Here is a 17,500-nt window from a genome sequence, read left to right on the forward strand (position 1 = left end):
ACACGCTATACCATACTATACTATACTATACTATACCATACTATACTATACTATACTATACTATACTATACTATATTAGAGGTATGTTACTATACTGTGCTGTACTGTAGGCTACTATACTGTACTACTGCAATATACTATACTATACCAGAGAGAGTAGAGAGAGAGAGGTTCCATTGGCCCATTGTTTCCGGGTTCTATTATTGCAAGGGGGAGGGGGGGAAATCCCCCTTTAGGCAGACTTAGGCAGACCTAAGGACTGTTCTATTCAATGCTAGGAGTATTATGACACGCCCCTTTAGGCAGACCGGAACCAACCTGGTCATGTTACTGTAGGTGCTCATAGCAACCTATTACATTGGCATATCTCTATATACTTAAAGAATCTCTGACTATACTAAGCTATACTATACTATACTATACTATACTATACTATACTATACTATACTATACTATACTATTCTACTTTACTACACTATACTATACTATGTTACTATACTGTGCTGTACTGTACTATACTGTACTACTACAATATACTATACTATACTATACTATACTATACTATACTATACTCTACTACAATATACTATACCAATAGTATATACCATAACCAGTCTCAGTTCACTAGAGGAGGAGGGATCAGAGTATTTGTTTCATGGGCTAAAAATGAGGATAACAGGATAATAATAATCCTAATCGGGCACCGTCATTGGGCACGATCGTGATGAAGCAGTGCTGCTTTTGCTAGGCAGCGAGCATGCGCACTTTGCCAGTTTGATGCATTATGGTTAGAAAATGTGTCATTGTTCATATGCATCATAATATGGCTGCACAATCATAATATATGTTTATATATTGTTTGTTTACGTCATACTGTATATATTTATATATTGTTTGTATACATCATATATATTTATATATTGTTTGTTTACATCAGAGTGTGTTTACAGGCTGCTTTGAGGTGTGAAGGGTGTGTGTGTGTGTGTGTGTGTGTGTGTGTGTGTGTGTGTGTGTGTGTGTGTGTGTGTGTGTGTGTGTGTGTGTGTGTGTGTGTGTGTGTGTGTGTGTGTGTTTGCACAGTTTGTGTCTGAGGTGGGTCTCAGTGCGGGTTGTAATTGATTATAATGTCTGGTGTTAATGAGCCTTATTAGTTAGTTTGCGGGTGGGGAAGCCTCCTGAGACATGAGGAAGGGCCTACCTGGAGCTCTGCTCTCTCTCTCCTGAGAACACACACACACATTACACACACAAATACACACACATCCACGCCCGCCCTCCCAAACGCATGCACGTACTCACACACGCATGCACACACACGCACACACAAACTGTTGTTGTGTTGTGTGTGTTTCTGTGTAGGCAGGCCTGGTGCTGGCAGGACGAGTGGTACGGTCTGACCATGCAATAACCAGTGTGTGTGTGTGTGTGTCTGTACCTCTGTGTGTACTGTATGTGTGTGCACGCATGTGTGTGTGTGTGCCTGTTTGTGTGTGTGTGTGTGTGTGTGTGTGTGTGTGTGTGTGTGTGTGTGTGTGTGTGTGTGTGTGTGTGTGTGTGTGTGTGTGTGTGTGTGTGTGTGTGTGTGTGTGTGTGTGTGTGTGTGTGTGTGCGCGCGTGTGTGTAGGTCTTTGTAAGGTGATGGTGCGTGTCCACAGACAGGCCTGGTGCTGGCAAGACGAGTGGTACGGTCTGACCATGCAGTAACCAGTGTGTGTGCGTGTGTGTGTGTGTACTGTATGTGTGTGCATACTGTGTGTGTGTGTGCCTGTGTGTGTATGTGTGTGTGTGCCTGTGTGTGTGTGTGTGCATTTGTGTGCATGTGTGTGTGTGTGTGTGTGTGTGTAGGTCTTCGTAAGGTGATGGTGCGTGCCCACAGGCAGGCCTGGTGCTGGCAGGACGAGTAGTACAGTCTGACCATGCAGTAACCAGTGTGTGTGTGTGTGTGTGTGTGTGTGTGTGTGTGTGTGTGTGTGTGTGTGTGTGTTTGTACCTGTGTGTGTATGTGTGTGCATTTGTGTGCATGTGTGTGTGTGTGTGTGCGTGTGTGTAGGTCTTCGTAAGGTGATGGTGCGTGCCCACAGGCAGGCCTGGTGCTGGCAGGACGAGTGGTACGGTCTGACCATCGAGGACATCCGTCAGCTGGAGCTGGAGACGCAGCTAGCGTTAGCTGCCAAGATGGCGCAGTACAGCTGCAACGAGGAGGGGGGCGGGGACAACAAGGCCGACGCCCACACGCCCGACAGCCAACAGCCCATCAGCGGCGAGGACAAGCAGCCAATCAGCGCGGCCGATTCGGGGGATGTGCGGGGCTCGACCGACACTCTGCAGGCCAAAGGGGAGCTGACTAAGCAGTGGTCCACCTCGTCAAGATCATCCAAGTCATCCAAGAGGGGAGGTGGGTACACACACGCACACACACACTTACACACACACACACACACTTATGCACGCACACACACACACACACACACTTACGCACGCGCGCACACACACACGCACACACACTTACGCACGCACGCACACACACACACACACGCACACACACTTACGCACGCACACATGCACGTATGCACGCACTCACTCACACACACACACACACACACACACACACACACACACACACACACACACACACACACACACACACACACACACACACACACACACACACACCAGGGAGCCTCAAGAATTGTATATGGATATACAGGGTAGAGCAGTACATCACCAGTAGACTCCCTCTAGGAGACATCACGCCTCGCGGCCCATGCCAGTAGCACCAATAGCACTAACTTGAAGCCACACACACACACACACACACACACACACACACACACACACACACACACACACACACACACACATACACACACACACACACACACACGCATGTGTATAGCCACTGTACTGTATATCGGGATTGAGGATGTTGATTGTCTTACAGACTGTGTACCTACAGCGTTGCCTTATTCTCCCTCATTGTTTTCATGTGTTCTACTACTGGCTGTTTGTCACTAAAACGTCATCATCCCTTAGTAGTGTAATGAGGTGTTCCTGCGCAATCCTCCACTCGAGGCTCGAACCTGCCACCTCCTAGCCAACGCTCCTGATCGGCCATGGGAGGCATAGCACTATACCGCTGAGCTAAAGGACCAGTCCAGTAGCTCAGCGCTACCCATACTGTACAAGGGAGGTTTACTAATGTTCCATACCACACTCTGGTTGTTGGCCTCCTTTACACTCCCCCCCTAAACCTCTCTCCCATCCCAAGTCAATAGCACCAGTGTATGTAACTGAGGTGTTCCTGCGTAGTCCGCCACTCTGGGCTCAAACTGTCAAAACTGTCAACAGTCCAGTTCGGGCATGGTCAGGCACAGCACGATACCGCTGAGTTAAAGGATCAGTCTTTAATATGAGGCTTCAGGAGGAAGGTTTACTAACGTTCCACACCCCACTCTGCTAGTTGGCCTGAGTTACAGTAGCACCATCTTATTCTGTTTAAAGGAACACTGTGCAGGAAATGGACAAAAAAGGTACTGCAACTATGCTGCTCATTGAAACTGGGCTTCCTATTGCCAAATTTGATCTTTACATGAAAGTTAACTCAGTAATAAACAAATATTTTCTAGTACGGTCCATGTTGAGTCATTTTTGCAGCTAAAAATGGCTATTTTTGGATATTCAAAATGGCGGACCATGGAGAAGATCCCCCTTTTCATGTATGAAAAGTGCAATTTTTCCAGTCATAATGAATACTTAGAATTTGATGGTGGTGGTCAGTATTCATGAAAAAGGTAACATTAGTGAATGGGCAGCATGAATTCTGGAAATAAACTACTCACACAGTGTCCCTTTAAAGGTAGGATGACATCATTTGCGTGGTGCCCGTGGCATGCCTGTCTCAAAATCTACACCGTAATGAAAAAATGCTGTTCAAATAAACTCGCTGTGAGACTGTTTTTCATCCCGGAATGCCAGCAGTTGATACAAATCTGAATACGGTATGTAAAGCGATGTTTCAAATGAAAACTGTTTATCACGACACTCGTTCGGTCCGACACTGTCAAAAGTTGCATGTGGGGTTTTCTGATAGCGGACCGTGGAAGTGATCACTTACTTAAGACTCGCATAAGCGTCGGCTGACTCGGGACCGTGATTAATTAAACTTTTAATCCTACCTGGAGCCCCTTTAACTGCTAAAGCATGATATTATTCTCTCTCTACATCAGCATCAACATCAGCAGCCTCTTCATCTCCACCCTGTTTAAAGCTGCTTCCTCCTTCCCTCCCACTCTGTCTGGGCCTCATAGCCATCACATCCCCATTAAGGTCAGGGGCCGAGCTATAGGGAGGGCAAGCATGGCATTGGCCCCGGGGCCCGGGGCCCTCCTGTATTGGTCTTGAGGGCTAGCCTGATAAACCAGCCTAAGGTGGCGCTGGTTTACCAGGCTACTTGAGGGCCCTATTCTGACCTTAGCAAGGCGTATGGAGGGTCCTACATACAAGTGTCTTGCCCTGGGGCCCTGTGGACAATTGCTCCGCCACTGATTGAAGTGCTCCGTTGTAATGAAATATAAACTTTCCACTGCCGCCCTGCCCTGCCCTGCCCTTCTGTCGGGAGCCGGCCGTCTGTCTCCACAATATATTCTTCCCCAAACAAGAGAGGAGAGAGAGAGAGAGAGAGAGAGAGAGAGAGAGAGAGAGAGAGAGAGTGAGAGAGTGAGAGAGTGAGAGAGTGAGAGAGAGAGAGAGAGAGAGAGATGAACGATGCTGCATTTCATTTCACAATATATTCTTCCCCAAACAAGAGAGAGAGAGAGAGAGAGAGAGAGAGAGAGAGAGAGAGAGAGAGAGAGAGAGAGAGAGAGAGATAAACGATGCTGCATTTCATTTCTTTGGGAGTTTTGGGATTTGCCCATCGACAGTTTACTCAAAGTGGTTTAACAGCAAAATTACAGAGCGAGAAAACCGTATTGGCAAATGCTGATGCCAAAATCCATTTAGTGTCTACAGGGCAGAGCAGTACATCACCACACACACACACACACACACACACACACACACACACACACACACACACACACACACACACACACACACACACACACACACACACACACACACACACACACACACACACACACACACCAGGGAGGCTCAGGAACTGTATATGGATACAGAGAAGAGCAGTACATCACCAGTAGACTCCCTCTAGGAGACATCATGCCTCACGGCCCGTGCCAGTAGCACTAACTTGAAGACACACACACACACACACACACACACACACACACACACACACACACACACACACACACACACACACACACACACACACACACACACACACATACACACACACACCCACACACACACACACACACACACACACACACACACAGCACTAACTTCAAGCCATCATCAGGATGCCCTATATTGGAGAAGCGATATTAAAACAGTTAAACACACACACACACACACACACACACACACACACACACACACACACACACACACACACACACACACACACACACACACACACACACACACACACACACACACACACACACACACACACACACACACTCATAGCCATAACTTATCTGAGTTTCTTTCTCTCTGCCTTCACCTCATTCCCCTCTCCATCTCTCCCTATAACCACCTCTTCATCCCCTCATTCCTCTCTCTCTACCTCTCTCTATCTCCTTCCTCCTCTCGTTCTTCTTCTGATCCTCTCCTCTCTCATCATCTCTCTTTCTATGTCTCTTATCTCTTCATCCCCTTCTACCTTTTCCATCCTTCTGTTCCTTCATCTCTCTCTTTCTCTGCCTCCCCCTCTCTCTCTCCTCTCATCCCTCTCTCCCCTCACTCTACATCCATCCACCCCTCTCTCCCTCTCCCCCTCTCTACATTCACCCTCCTCTCTCCTCTCATCCCCTCCCTTCCCTCCTCTCATCCCTCTCCCCCTCCTTTCCTCTCCTCTAACCCCATCTCCTCTCACCCCCCTTGCTCCCTCCTTCTCTCCCCCCCCACTTTTGTCATTTCTCTCTCATCCCTCTCTCCTTCCTCTGCAGCTGGTAGCCCGTCTCGACACAGTATATCTGAGTGGCGTATGCAGAGTATCGCCCGCGACTCTGACGACAGCACGGACGACGAGTTCTTCGATGCCCATGGTAAAAAGCACCTTTTTTATCTTAAGTCTTTTTTTTTGTGTTGGGTACATACAAACACACAACATTATTCAACCTATCCACCCCCATTGCACCACAGTTCCAAAGTAAAAGAGCAATAACAAAGATGACTGAAGTACAAAATTGCAAATTCACAGTGCTGTTTTGTATAAAATGAGATTTGGTATTGCTACAGGTACATTTAGATAGATTAACAACAACAATAATAATAATTGACATAAAAAAGAAAAAAAGAAAAAAAAAACATACAAACAATGACAAAAGGAGGACCGTCGTAAAATGTACATTATTGCAAGGTCATTAGAGTCCAGATTTTCCACTAGTGTGAGGACAGGCTGCCAAATATAGACAAAGTTAGAATTTTGAATTAATGAAAGGGTCAGCTAAGTGCAATGTAATGAACAAGAAAATGTAATGTCTCTCCTCTCCTGTGCTGTGCTGTGCTGTCTGTCTCTGCCTCCCGTAGAGGGCTTCTCTGATAACGAGGAGATCTTCGTAAAGGAGATCACCAAGTGGAACTCCAATGACCTGATGGACAAAATTGAGAGCACTGATGCTGACGAGTCTCAGGGTGTGTATGCACTACAGCAACACACTCGTACTCTGGCTGTGCATGCAGCATTCACACACACACACACACACACACACACACACACACACACACACACAAACACATACTCAGGTTTTGTACGAAGAGTTTTCACACAGGCAGTGTATACGAAATTAACAGGGATAGTAAGAATCATCGCCCTGTCTTCTCTCTAGGGCTAGGTAAAAAAAAATCGATTAATCGATTTTGAATCGATTTCATTTAAAATTCACAATAATCGATTCACAGGGCACAAGATAGATTTTTGTTCTTTTTTTTTGTTGTTCTTTTTGTTTAATTTAGGTCCATGGAAAATACCCAGTAGGTATTAGTCAATTAGGCCTAGGCCTACCAATTAAAAATGAGCAATCTGTTAACACTGTCAAGCCACAACTCAACCTACAGCATCTTTTTGGGTAACTCCTGGCACCAAGAGGGGAACGGATTGAATCGATTTGGATTGAGTCGAATCAAATCAAATTGAATCGTGATTAATCGATTTAAAGCCCTAAGAATTGAAATCGAATCGATCCAAGAACATGGCTGTGATACCCAGCCCTACTTCTCTCTAGTATTAGTGGGCTGTGCTGTTACTTCTGTCAGGACCAAGGTGTGCCCTCTGGAGTGCCACAGCTTTGAAGTCATACACTCACAAGACGAGGCTCGAAGCCTCACAAGTGTTTCAAACCGTTAAGAATGGAAGATGCTGAGAAGTTTGGCCATTTTGACCATTACAAGAAGAGGAAGAGCGGAGCGCTTTTCAGAGAGCAAGTTCTGTCTAACAGCGAACCTCTCACCTACAGTAGTCAAGCAAAAGACCGTTTTTTTTTTTCATAATTGACAATTGTAAAATCACAACACTTCCTATTTTGTGATGTGCTGTCTGGTCTCAAGCTCCTCAAAGCATTTCTTATTTTCAGTTTAGTCAGCATTCTGAATGGACTTCCTCTGTCTGAACTATTGAACTTTCTTCTGAACTTGTGACTTTTGCAGAACTGCACGAGACTTTTCTTGCTGATGATAATAAAAAATGAAAGTGGCAATTACAATTCTTCTAACAGTGTTTTTACTAAGACTTGCATCTGTCCCTTCACGCTGTGCAGGTGAGGAGCTGGGAACAGACCTGGAGCCGCCCAGTGAGGACAGGGGAACTAAGGTACACACACACACACACACACACACACACACACACACACACACACACACACACACACACACACACACACACACACACACACACACACACACACACACACACACACACACACACACACACACACCCTAGTGAGGACAGGGGGACTAAAGCTCTCTCTCTCACACACACACACACACACACACACACACACACACACACACACACACACACACACACACACACACACACACACACACACACACACACTAGTGAGGAAAGGGGAACAAAGGTACACACACACACACGCGCGCGCGCGCGCGTGCATGTGTGCATGTGTGTGTCCGTCATTGCCATTGGGACAATAAAAAACGATGCCTTGGAGCATAGTGTATTGCTGACTTGGAGACTAACGCTTGTGTTATGTTTGAAAATCGACTCATGAGCAACCTCATCTGCAAACTGTTGTGTGTCATGTCAACGAGAAACTGTGTGTTATGCCAACATGCTGTCATTAACCCCTGCTCATTTTCATTTCATTCAAATGCAACCCCAAAATGTCTTCATCGGTTGCTTAAGACTCCTTCATGGTCATATCATTATTGATATGATGTAGTTGATTAGGGATGCACTGTTACCGATACTGGTATCGATATCGGCCCCGATACTTGCTCATTATACTCATACTCGTCAAACACTTGCCAATACCTGGCACCATGAGCAATGTCTTTATTTATGTATGTGTGTATGCTACTTGACACCTTAATTTCCCCCTGGGATCAATAAACGATACTCTACTCTACTCTCTACTCTACCAATACTGTTAGTACAACAAACAACGCAACATCTCATCCCATTCCATTGGCTTAAAAGTAGCATCGGGAAAAAAGTGCCACCTCCTACATTTAAATTTGCATGGAAGTGGACAATAAAAAAAATATAACAGGTGGAAGAAATAAAGCTGTACATTGATTTTCATGGTATGTTGGGGGTGAAAGTATCGTTTTCGGTACTCTGTGTCGGCAAGTACAGAAATGAATGCACTCGTACTTGTGTCGGTTTTCAAAAACAAGTGGGATTGTTGTTTTCAGCCAAGAGTGAATAGGCCCAGTGACAGCGACAGGCCCATCTGCACTAAGAGGCTACTTTTCAAAACAAGTAGTGTAACAGAAAATAATTTTGACCTAAAATGAGTCTGCAGCAGTTGGAGTGTCCCAAATTAACAGGAGAGCATAAAGGGTTGAAACTAGTGGTGGAGGGAGGGACGTATCACACACACACACACACACACACACACACACACACACACACACACACACACACACACACACACACACACACACACACACACACACACACACACACACACACACACACACACACACATTACAGCTGTGGAGGGAGGAGGAGTGTGTGTGATTGTAAAAACAGGATGAGAGGGGAAGCCTGTCTCAAAGTCGTGTGAAGGTTTTCCAAGGTCGTCCAAGGTCAGGTTCTCATTATGCCCAAGGGAGTGGGGGGGTTTGTTCTCAGGGAGCCCTTGAGGTAGGGAAACCCCCCTGGGCCTTGGAGGAGGCGGACACGCTGGAGGGAGAGGAGAGCCCTGTAAGATCTATGATTGATGGATGACGCAGAATAATACTGTAGCTGTTATCTCAAAGAATTGTCCTAGAGAAACTGTCTTAGGTTGTCTTAGGTCGCATTTTCCAATAGGTCCTCCAGCAGCATGCGGTTCAGAACCCCCCCAACACACACACACACACACACACACACACACACACACACACACACACACACACACACACACACACACACACACACACACACACACACACACACACACACACACACACACACACACACACACACGCACAGACACACACACACACACACACACACACACACACACAGGACCTCAGGACCCTAAGACGTAAAGGGTCTCTAGAGTGGAGCTCCCTCTCAGCCCCTTAAGTGTAAAGAGATGCTTTAGACCAGTAATTCTCAAACTGTTGGCTGGGGCGCACTGGTGGGCCGCGAAAGTATTCCAAGTGGGCCCTGAAAATGCAAGTAATATCTGTTGCAGTGTTGCTGTTGACTATTCTTTTGAATTGTGTTGTTTATTGGGCAAGAGCAGAACATTTCAAATAGGCCCCAAATGGTTGGAAACCCCTGCTCTAAACTGTGAGCAAAGACTCCCACACTCTCCCTCCCCACCGCCACAGTACACCCTCCTCAGTGTCCCTTTTCTCCTCGTGTTCAGGCTAAGCGCTCAGTCAAGCATCCCAAACCCCAAAGACACCACAAACACCATCACCACCACCATCATCATCAACGTCACCACCATCACAAACACCATAAAGGCTCCCGGCCGCCCCCTCAGATCAGAATTCATCTCCCATCCTCCGTGAGTACACGCACATGAGCCGTGCATCATGGGTAGTCTTGGTGTTCGGTAAACCCTAGTGCCTCAAGGGTTGTCGGCGGTGTTCTGCCGCAGACAATCTCGTGTACAAACGTAGACTACCGGTTAGTGTGTGTGCTGTCTCCCGAACTCCTTTTTGCGTCACCGTGGCCAGTCTTTAGAGTTGTTTTTAGACTGACAGCTGTCTACTGTGCTGATGTTTGTATTCACTTGTGCGTTGTTAGCAACCACTGATGTGTGTAATGTGTGGTGTTCAGTTTTTAGCATTCCTCTGAACAGCAACGGTGCAAAGTGGTGTCTTTTGCTAGCCTAGCAAACCAGCACCACCCGCTGGACGCCAAAATTAAATTACACATCCAATCTCACATTTAGGCTGGTTTATCAGGCTAGTCTTTTACATTTTTTGATCCCTTTACGTCATTGTGTTGACATTTTAGCATTCCCTAGCCCGACATCTGTGTAATCCGCTGCCTTTTGTATTACCTTGTGGTGTGTGTTAGCGATTGCCGATGTGTGTATGTAATAAGTGGTGCTTTTTGTGTTGCCTGTGTGGTGTGTTGCGGAGTGTTGGCCAAACATTGATGTGTGGAGCTCCAAAGCTGCCCTTGAATCCGGCGTCTGTAAGCAGAATTGTCAGTAGGAAAGTTGAAGTGTTTTTGTTTAAATATTCAGGAAGGACCAGCTTTTTTGCGAAAAAGATTTGTTTTTTGCTTTTTTTGCCTTCCTGAACCTAGCATCTGAAAGCACAGGATCTGTGTTTTTAAATATTACATGTAAGCTACTAGCTAGAGATCAGAGGCGTTAAAAGAAAAAGTAAGTCCATGGTGCAAGTACAACACTAGTACATAATATTAAATAGCTGTTTATTACACCATTTACTCCATTGTACCTAATGAGGTAGACTATGTTGTTACTGAAAAACACCAAAAACCTAACAAGAACCCAGACAGCCCGCTGAACATAAAACAAGTACAAAGGTCTTCTGGTTGCTCCGATAAGTTACCCGTGTTGAAAGGAAGCTGTGTTTCCTTTTTTTACTTTAAAGGGGTATGCCACTATTTTGGGGCTTAATACAGTTAAAATCGTTGGCTGGAGTTTATAAAGGTGCTAAAGTGTCTTATTGTTCATGTTAAGTGTTGTCTTGCTTTTAGACAAGTTAAAAGAGGGCGTATTCGGATCCATTGACTTTCACTAGCTTAGCGACATGCTCCCTCTTTTAACTTGTCTTAAAGCAAGACAACGGCTTACATGAAAAATAAGACACTTTACCACCGTTATAAACCCTGGCCAATGATTTTAACTGTATTAAGCCCCAAAATAGTGGCATCCCCCTTTAACTTTTACTTTTGACAACTCTGATAGAGATACACCTTAACCACCTGTTTCCAAATACTTATACTTATTACTTACTTCCAAATACGTCCAAATGTTGTGAGTGGGTTTATACCCCAGTTTTGATGTATTGTACTGTGAATGGGTTTATTCAATATAGTTTCAGTATATTGTGTTATTTGAGCAATAGGCCAGTAGATGTGTTCGATTTATAATGGGTAAGGGGAGTTGGAGCATGATGTGAAGTGGAGTGCTGTAAAACTCCCCTTAGTTTTGCTGCGCCTGTCCTGGTGCTGCTGTCCATGGTGCTGAAACCATTTCTCTGCTGACTGCAATACAAGTAAAACTCTCTCTATCTCTCCCCCTGTCTCTCTTCCTACTCCCTTCCCTTTTTGTCTCTGTGTGTCTGTGTCTATCTCTCCCTCTTTTCTCTCTCTCGCTCTCCCTTCCCCTGTTCTCTTCTCCTCTCTCCTCTCCTCTCCTCTCCTCTCCTCTCCTCTCCTCTCCTCTTCTCTTCTCTTCTCTTCTCTTCTCTTCTCTTCTCTTCTCTTCTCTTCTCTTCTCTTCTCGTCTCTTCTCTTCTCCTGTCTTCTCTTCTCTTTACTCCCTTTCTCTTCTTTTCTCTTCTCTTCTCTCGCTTTCTCTTCTCTTCTCTTCTCTTCTCTTCTCTTCTCTTCTCTTCTCTTCTCTTCTCTTCTCTTCTCTTCTCTTCTCTTCTCTCCTCTACTCTACTCTACTCTACTCTACTCTCCTCTCCTCTTCTCTTCTCTTCTCTTCTCTTCTCTTCTCTTCTCTTCTCTTCTCTTCTCTTCTCTTCTCTCCCTTTCTCTTCTCTTCTCTTCTCTCCCTTTCTCTTCTCTCCTCTTTTCCTCTCCTTTCTTCTCTTCTCTTCTCTTCTCCTCTCTTCTCTTCTCCTCTCTTCTCTTCTCCTCTCTCCTTTCCTCTCCTCTTCTCTTCTCTTCTCTTCTCTTCTCTTCTCTTCTCTTCTCTTCTCTTCTCTTCTCTTCTCTTCTCTTCTCTTCTCTCCTCTCCTCTCCTCTCCTCTCCTCTTCTCTTCTGTCCCCCCCTCCACCCCCTCCCTCTCTTTCTGCCCCTCCTGCAGGACTGTTCGATGTCTCAGCAGTGTCTGCAACCGTCTAAGATCCACGTGCTGGTGCTGGTTCTGCACGGCGGCAACATCCTGGACACGGGGGCCGGCGACCACAGCAGCAAGCAGGGCGACCTCAACACGCTGGCCACCGCCTTCGAGACCGTCATGAGGGTGCACTACCCCACCGCCCTGGGCAGACTGGCGCTGCGCCTGGTGCCATGCCCGCCCGTCTGTGCAGAAGCATACTCGCTAGTGTCACGGTACGGGTGTTTCTGTGTGTCTGTGTGTGTGTGTGTGTTTGCGTGTGTGTGTGGGTGGATGGTTGGGTGGGTGTGTGTCATGGTGTGTTTGCGTGGGTGTGGGTGTGGGTGTGTGTGTCTGTGTGTCTGTGTGTCTGTGTGTACCTCTCCTCTCTCCTCCAGGTTAAGTCCCTATAGTTATGATAAGGGCTCTGTGTGTGTGTGTGTGTGTGTGTGTGTGTGTGTGTGTGTGTGTGTGTGTGTGTGTGTGTGTGTGTGTGTGTGTGTGTGTGTGTGTGTGTGTGTGTGTGTGTGTGTGTGTGTGTGTGTGTGTGTGTGTGTGTGTGTGTGTGTGTGTGTGTGTGTGTGTCTCTGTGTCTGTGTGTGTGTGTGTGTGTGTGTGTGTCTCTGTGTCTGTGTGTGTGTGTGTGTGTGTGTGTGTAATGTGTTCCTGCTCCTCTCTCCTCTCTGCAGGTTAAGTCCCTATAGTTATGACGAGAGCTGCCTGTCCAACAGCCAGGACCACATCCCTCTGGCCGCCCTGCCTCTCCTAGCAACCTCCGCACCGCAGTACCAGGAGGCGGTTGCTACGGTGATCGCCCGTGCCAACCAGGTCTACAGCGACTTCCTCAGGTCTCCAGAGGGGGCGTCCTTCAACGGACAGGTCAGTACAGCACTCGGCGCTAGCAACTGGTGTGTAAATATTATGGACACGTCAGTAAATATTACAAGGCAAACAGAATCGTTTCCCTGGTGTTCTCAGTTACAGTTTTTCTCGATTGCCTCCACACAAGTTCTGGTACTTCACACACAATTCTCGGAACATCTCACCCATTTCCCAACTCCCCTAACCAATGTCACTGAACACTAAACACAATTCCTACTTAACACTCAAATTCCAGTTTTAAAACACACTCTTTTCACACCATTACACACAATTCTCTGGATTACACTCAATTTTCATAAAGAAAAACACTGGGTTTCTCATGGAACACACTGTCATTCACAACACTATATCAACTGTAATACTATGTTCACTTCCTCATCACATGGGCAAACTCTCTTCATACCGGTTTACAATCTGAAATCATCACCCCATAAGGACACACATTGCATGTCATATTGATGAAAAATGAGTGGATGCAAGGAGAAAACCCATTTGTTTAGTTTTTGAACTCAAAAATATGAACTCAAAAATATGTTATACAAGACATAACTTTCATGTGGTTACCCAATATTTTACAATACATTAGTGCAATTTTTAAATATTTTTAAAAATATGTAAAATATATACACGTCTGTGTACTCCGAGTCTAAAAACAATATTTCAGTATTTTACTACAGAAAAATACCCTCTTTAGTAAGTAGAACACTGAAGAAAATAAGTTTCTACTGTGTTTCAAGTTGAGTATAGAGGGTTTTTTTTTCATAGCAATAGGCTATACAGTAATGTAATGTTTTTTTTGTACTGCCAAATAGGCAGTGGGGTTTATCTTTGTGTTGTTTTTTGTGAAAAAGACATAAAAATCTTTCTGTTTCTGTTTGTGTGTTGTGGGAATGAAGTTTTTCCAACTTATGTCACAGTATCCATGCAATCCAGAACAAAAAAAGCCCAAGTTACTGGGAGAAATTAGTTTTACCCTGTGCCCAACAGTGTTTTAATGGGTCTGCAAATGTGTATTGTAGTGACTGTCTGTGTGTGTCATTTGACGACAAAATTAGGTTTTTAGAAGAGAGTACATTGTTTTGAGACAAGACGTGCATTTTTCAGAGGTAGTGAAGAGTTTGGCCCGTTGTGTGTGAGGTTCGGAGATTTGTGTGTAGAGTTTTGAGAATTCGAAGACCGATTCCGAAAATTGTGTGTAGGCAATCGAGAAAAACTGTAACAGATTGTTAAATGTATTTATCTCTCTCTCTCTCTCTCTCTCTCTCTCTCTCTCTCTCTCTCTCTCTCTCTCTCTCTCTCTCTCTCTCTCTCTAATTGTGTGTGATAAGTGACTCTGGGTATCTTTGGGTTAGATGCCTTCTGCAACAGTAACTTCAGTGTGTGTGTGTGTGTGTGTGTGTGTGTGTGTGTCTGTGTCTGTGTCTGTGTCTGTGTCTGTGTCTCTGTGTCTCTAGGTGTGTTTGATAGGTGACTGTGTGGGGGGTATCCTGGGGTTCGATGCGCTGTGCAGCAGTAACTTCAGTGTGTGTGAGAGTCAAAGCAGCAGCAGGAGAACCAGCATCGTCAGCGTACAGGTGAGCACACACACACACACACACACACACACACACACACACACACACACACACACACACACACACACACACACACACACACACACACACACACACACACTTACACACACAGCATCGTCAGCGTACAGGTGAGCTTTACTGTACACGCACACACACACACACAGACACACACACACACACACACACACACACACACACACACACACACACACACACACACACACACACACACAGCATCGTCAGCGTACAGGTGAACTGTACTGTACACACACACACACACACACACACACACACACACACACACACACACACACACACACACACACACACACACACACACACACACACACACACACACACTGTAGGAAGTAATTGACTTTGTTTGGAAGTACAAGCGGCAGAAGCGGTGAAAACTGCAGAAGTGGCTTTAGCGGTGAAGGCGTCAATGGCATCAACAGAGTTGAACTTTAGCGAAAGACATGTAAAGAGCTATGACGCGGTACAGTGTCAGCAGGGACCAACCAATGGAATGCTTACATTTTTCACTACCTTTGGTTGGTTGCTCTCCCTGATCGAACGTTAACGGTTGAATCTCTTGCCGCGTTCGCCGTCCCTTGTCTGTGCAGTCCAGACGAGATTGTACAGCTTTTTAACATGTCCTACAGTCAGACACAAACGTGCACACACGCACACACACACACTAATGTAGTGTTCATATCCCTGTGTAGGACCATGATCTGTTGTCCCCTGCTCTGCTGGTGAATAACTCTGGTCTGGAGGGCAGTCGCCACCTGAGCCGCAGCAACATCGATATCCCACGATGCGGCGGGCCCGAGGAACCACGGAAACAGTTGCCAAGGAAACGCAGCGACTCGTCCACCTACGAGCTGGACACCATCAAACAACACCAGGCCTTTCTGTCAAGGTAATGCACGCATACACACAAACACACACACAGACACACGCACACACACGCACACAAACACACACACGCACACTGTAAAAGATTTCAAACTGAAATTTACAGCTAATTGATGGGGAATAATTGCCAGCAAATTGTTTTAAATTTACAACAAATTGCAGAAAAAAAACAGTTGCCAGCAAGTCGTTTAAAATTACAACACTGGTCCGTTTTCAAAACTACTCTGACCATGGCATATGTCCTGCCCCCTCATCCGCCCGCCTCCACCACCGCTGCCCGCCTCCATGTCTGAGATGCCTTCGACATGGTATCGTCCCCATCCTCCACCATTACTGAGATAGCATGGTACCATAATGCCACTCTGCTCTAAGCATATACTTCTACAAGTTCAGCCTTGCATGGGTGAGGCACAAATAATAAATCACTCAGCATAGTGTTGTCACAGTGACAGTGATAGTTTCCTCAAGAGGACTTTCATTTATCAAGTCATCTCAAAGGGGAATTCAAAAGCAGTCACAAAAAGGACTGTATGGAAATGCATTTGTCAAACCAATCAAGTGGTCTAAATTTAATATTATGCAAAAAACACCATAAAACATGCTATGCTACAAGATGGCTCTCAAAAGATGAAACAACCCAACCAGTTAACCTGTCAGGCAGCCAACCAGTTAACTGGCCAGGTAGCCAACTGGCCTTGACAGACTGGCTGGTTGACTGGCCAGCTGCCTGTCCGATTCACTGGCTGGTTGACTGGCTGCCTGGCTAAACCAGCCAGGCAGCCAGTCAACCGGACAGGCAGCCGGCCAGTCAACAAGCAAGGCAGCAAGCCAGTCAACTGACCAGGCGGACAGGCTGTCAGTCAACCTGCTAGGCAGCTAGCTGGTCAACTGGCACTATGCTGTCAGCCACCTTGTCAACAAACCAACCACTCATCTAGTCGGCTAATCAATTGATTGCCAGTACCAGTGAGCGCCAGTGAGTCAGGCGCTATGCTGTGCCATTCAGACAAGCAACCAAAGCAGTGTGACAGTCCAGGTTTATATAGTGGGGAAAATGAACCATGTGACCAGAGTAATCAGGCATTGGGCAGGTGCTGGCAATCATTGAATCACGGCATGAAAGTGATAATAAAGTGAGGCAAGGCACTAATTGACAGATTGGTTAGGTGTAGAGTGTGACAACAGAGTAACATTGACGCTCCTGCTCTAGAACTACAGTTTAAAAACAGACTGGGCTCCTTCTAAGATAGTGTTTAAAAAAGTATAAGGATATTCTTAAATTGATTGGTTTTGGCCCTTGTTTAATGCACATATCAAAACTTCAGTTCCAAAAAGTTTTCATT

The 17,500-nt window shown here is 45.8% G+C and overlaps 1 protein-coding gene across 1 annotated transcript in view; it reads left to right on the plus strand.

Annotated features, from left to right (window-relative positions):
- The window catches only part of LOC134458179 (membrane-associated phosphatidylinositol transfer protein 2-like), a 70,121-nt gene that overhangs the window by 30,569 nt on the left and 22,052 nt on the right, over positions 1–17,500 (plus strand). Inside the window, exons 5-12 of the mRNA XM_063210340.1 lie at positions 2,051–2,395; positions 6,075–6,173; positions 6,658–6,762; positions 7,884–7,936; positions 12,769–13,016; positions 13,470–13,659; positions 15,117–15,236; positions 15,965–16,161. Coding sequence (XP_063066410.1) covers positions 2,051–2,395; positions 6,075–6,173; positions 6,658–6,762; positions 7,884–7,936; positions 12,769–13,016; positions 13,470–13,659; positions 15,117–15,236; positions 15,965–16,161 — 1,357 coding nt within the window. The remainder of the gene's footprint in view (positions 1–2,050; positions 2,396–6,074; positions 6,174–6,657; positions 6,763–7,883; positions 7,937–12,768; positions 13,017–13,469; positions 13,660–15,116; positions 15,237–15,964; positions 16,162–17,500) is intronic.

The sequence above is a fragment of the Engraulis encrasicolus genome, chromosome 11 (genome assembly GCF_034702125.1).
Source record: "Engraulis encrasicolus isolate BLACKSEA-1 chromosome 11, IST_EnEncr_1.0, whole genome shotgun sequence".
Classification (NCBI taxonomy): domain Eukaryota; kingdom Metazoa; phylum Chordata; class Actinopteri; order Clupeiformes; family Engraulidae; genus Engraulis; species Engraulis encrasicolus.